Source organism: Condylura cristata, unplaced genomic scaffold (assembly GCF_000260355.1).
Source record: "Condylura cristata isolate star-nosed mole 26May11 unplaced genomic scaffold, ConCri1.0 scaffold00003, whole genome shotgun sequence".
NCBI classification, from domain to species: domain Eukaryota; kingdom Metazoa; phylum Chordata; class Mammalia; order Eulipotyphla; family Talpidae; genus Condylura; species Condylura cristata.
This window is the reverse complement of record NW_004567104.1, coordinates 78,929,919-78,930,452: the sequence shown is the minus strand read 5'-3', so window position 1 is coordinate 78,930,452 and position 534 is coordinate 78,929,919. Positions and strand designations below refer to the sequence as shown.

Genomic DNA, 534 nt, shown 5'->3' with positions numbered 1-534 from the left:
GGGCTTACGCCGGCTGCCCGCAGGTGTCCCGGGCCGTGCAGTGGCTGCTGTCTCGCTGCCCCCCCACGCTCGACCTCTGCTGCCAGACCCTCGTCCAGTACGTGGAGGACGGAGTCGGCCGGGAGTTCAGCGGCCGCTTTTTCCACGACCGGCGGGAGCGGCGGCGCGGCGGCCTGGCCTCCCAGGAGCCGGGCGCCATCGTGGGGCTGTTCAACAGCGTCCTGCGCTTCCTGGCCGCCGCCGTGTCCTCCGAGCAGCTCTGCGGCCTGTCCTGGCCCGTCGCCGAGTTCGCCAGGGCGGGGGGCAGCCGGCTGCTCCCCCACCTGCACTGGAACAGCCCCGAGCACCTGGCGTGGCTGCGGCAGGCCGTGCTGGGCTTCCAGCTCCCACAGGTGGACCCGCCACCGCCGGAGGGTAGGTGCTGGCCGCCGGGCACCCCTCACCCCGCCCACCCTCCTCTCTCCCCTTCCCTGCGTTGGGGCTGGGGCTGGGCAGGGCTCCGTGGGGCGTCTGCCCACGTGGGCAGCAGGTTCC

At 74.5% G+C, this 534-nt stretch overlaps 1 protein-coding gene across 1 annotated transcript in view; it reads left to right on the top strand.

The window, feature by feature from the left end:
* Positions 1-5: 5 nt before the first annotated feature.
* MCM3AP (minichromosome maintenance complex component 3 associated protein) overlaps positions 6-534 on the top strand; it is a gene marked incomplete at its 5' end in the record, with an annotated part of 3,147 nt that continues 2,618 nt past the window's right edge. The window contains one exon of the mRNA XM_012731258.1: positions 6-418. Coding sequence (XP_012586712.1) covers positions 6-418 — 413 coding nt within the window. The remainder of the gene's footprint in view (positions 419-534) is intronic.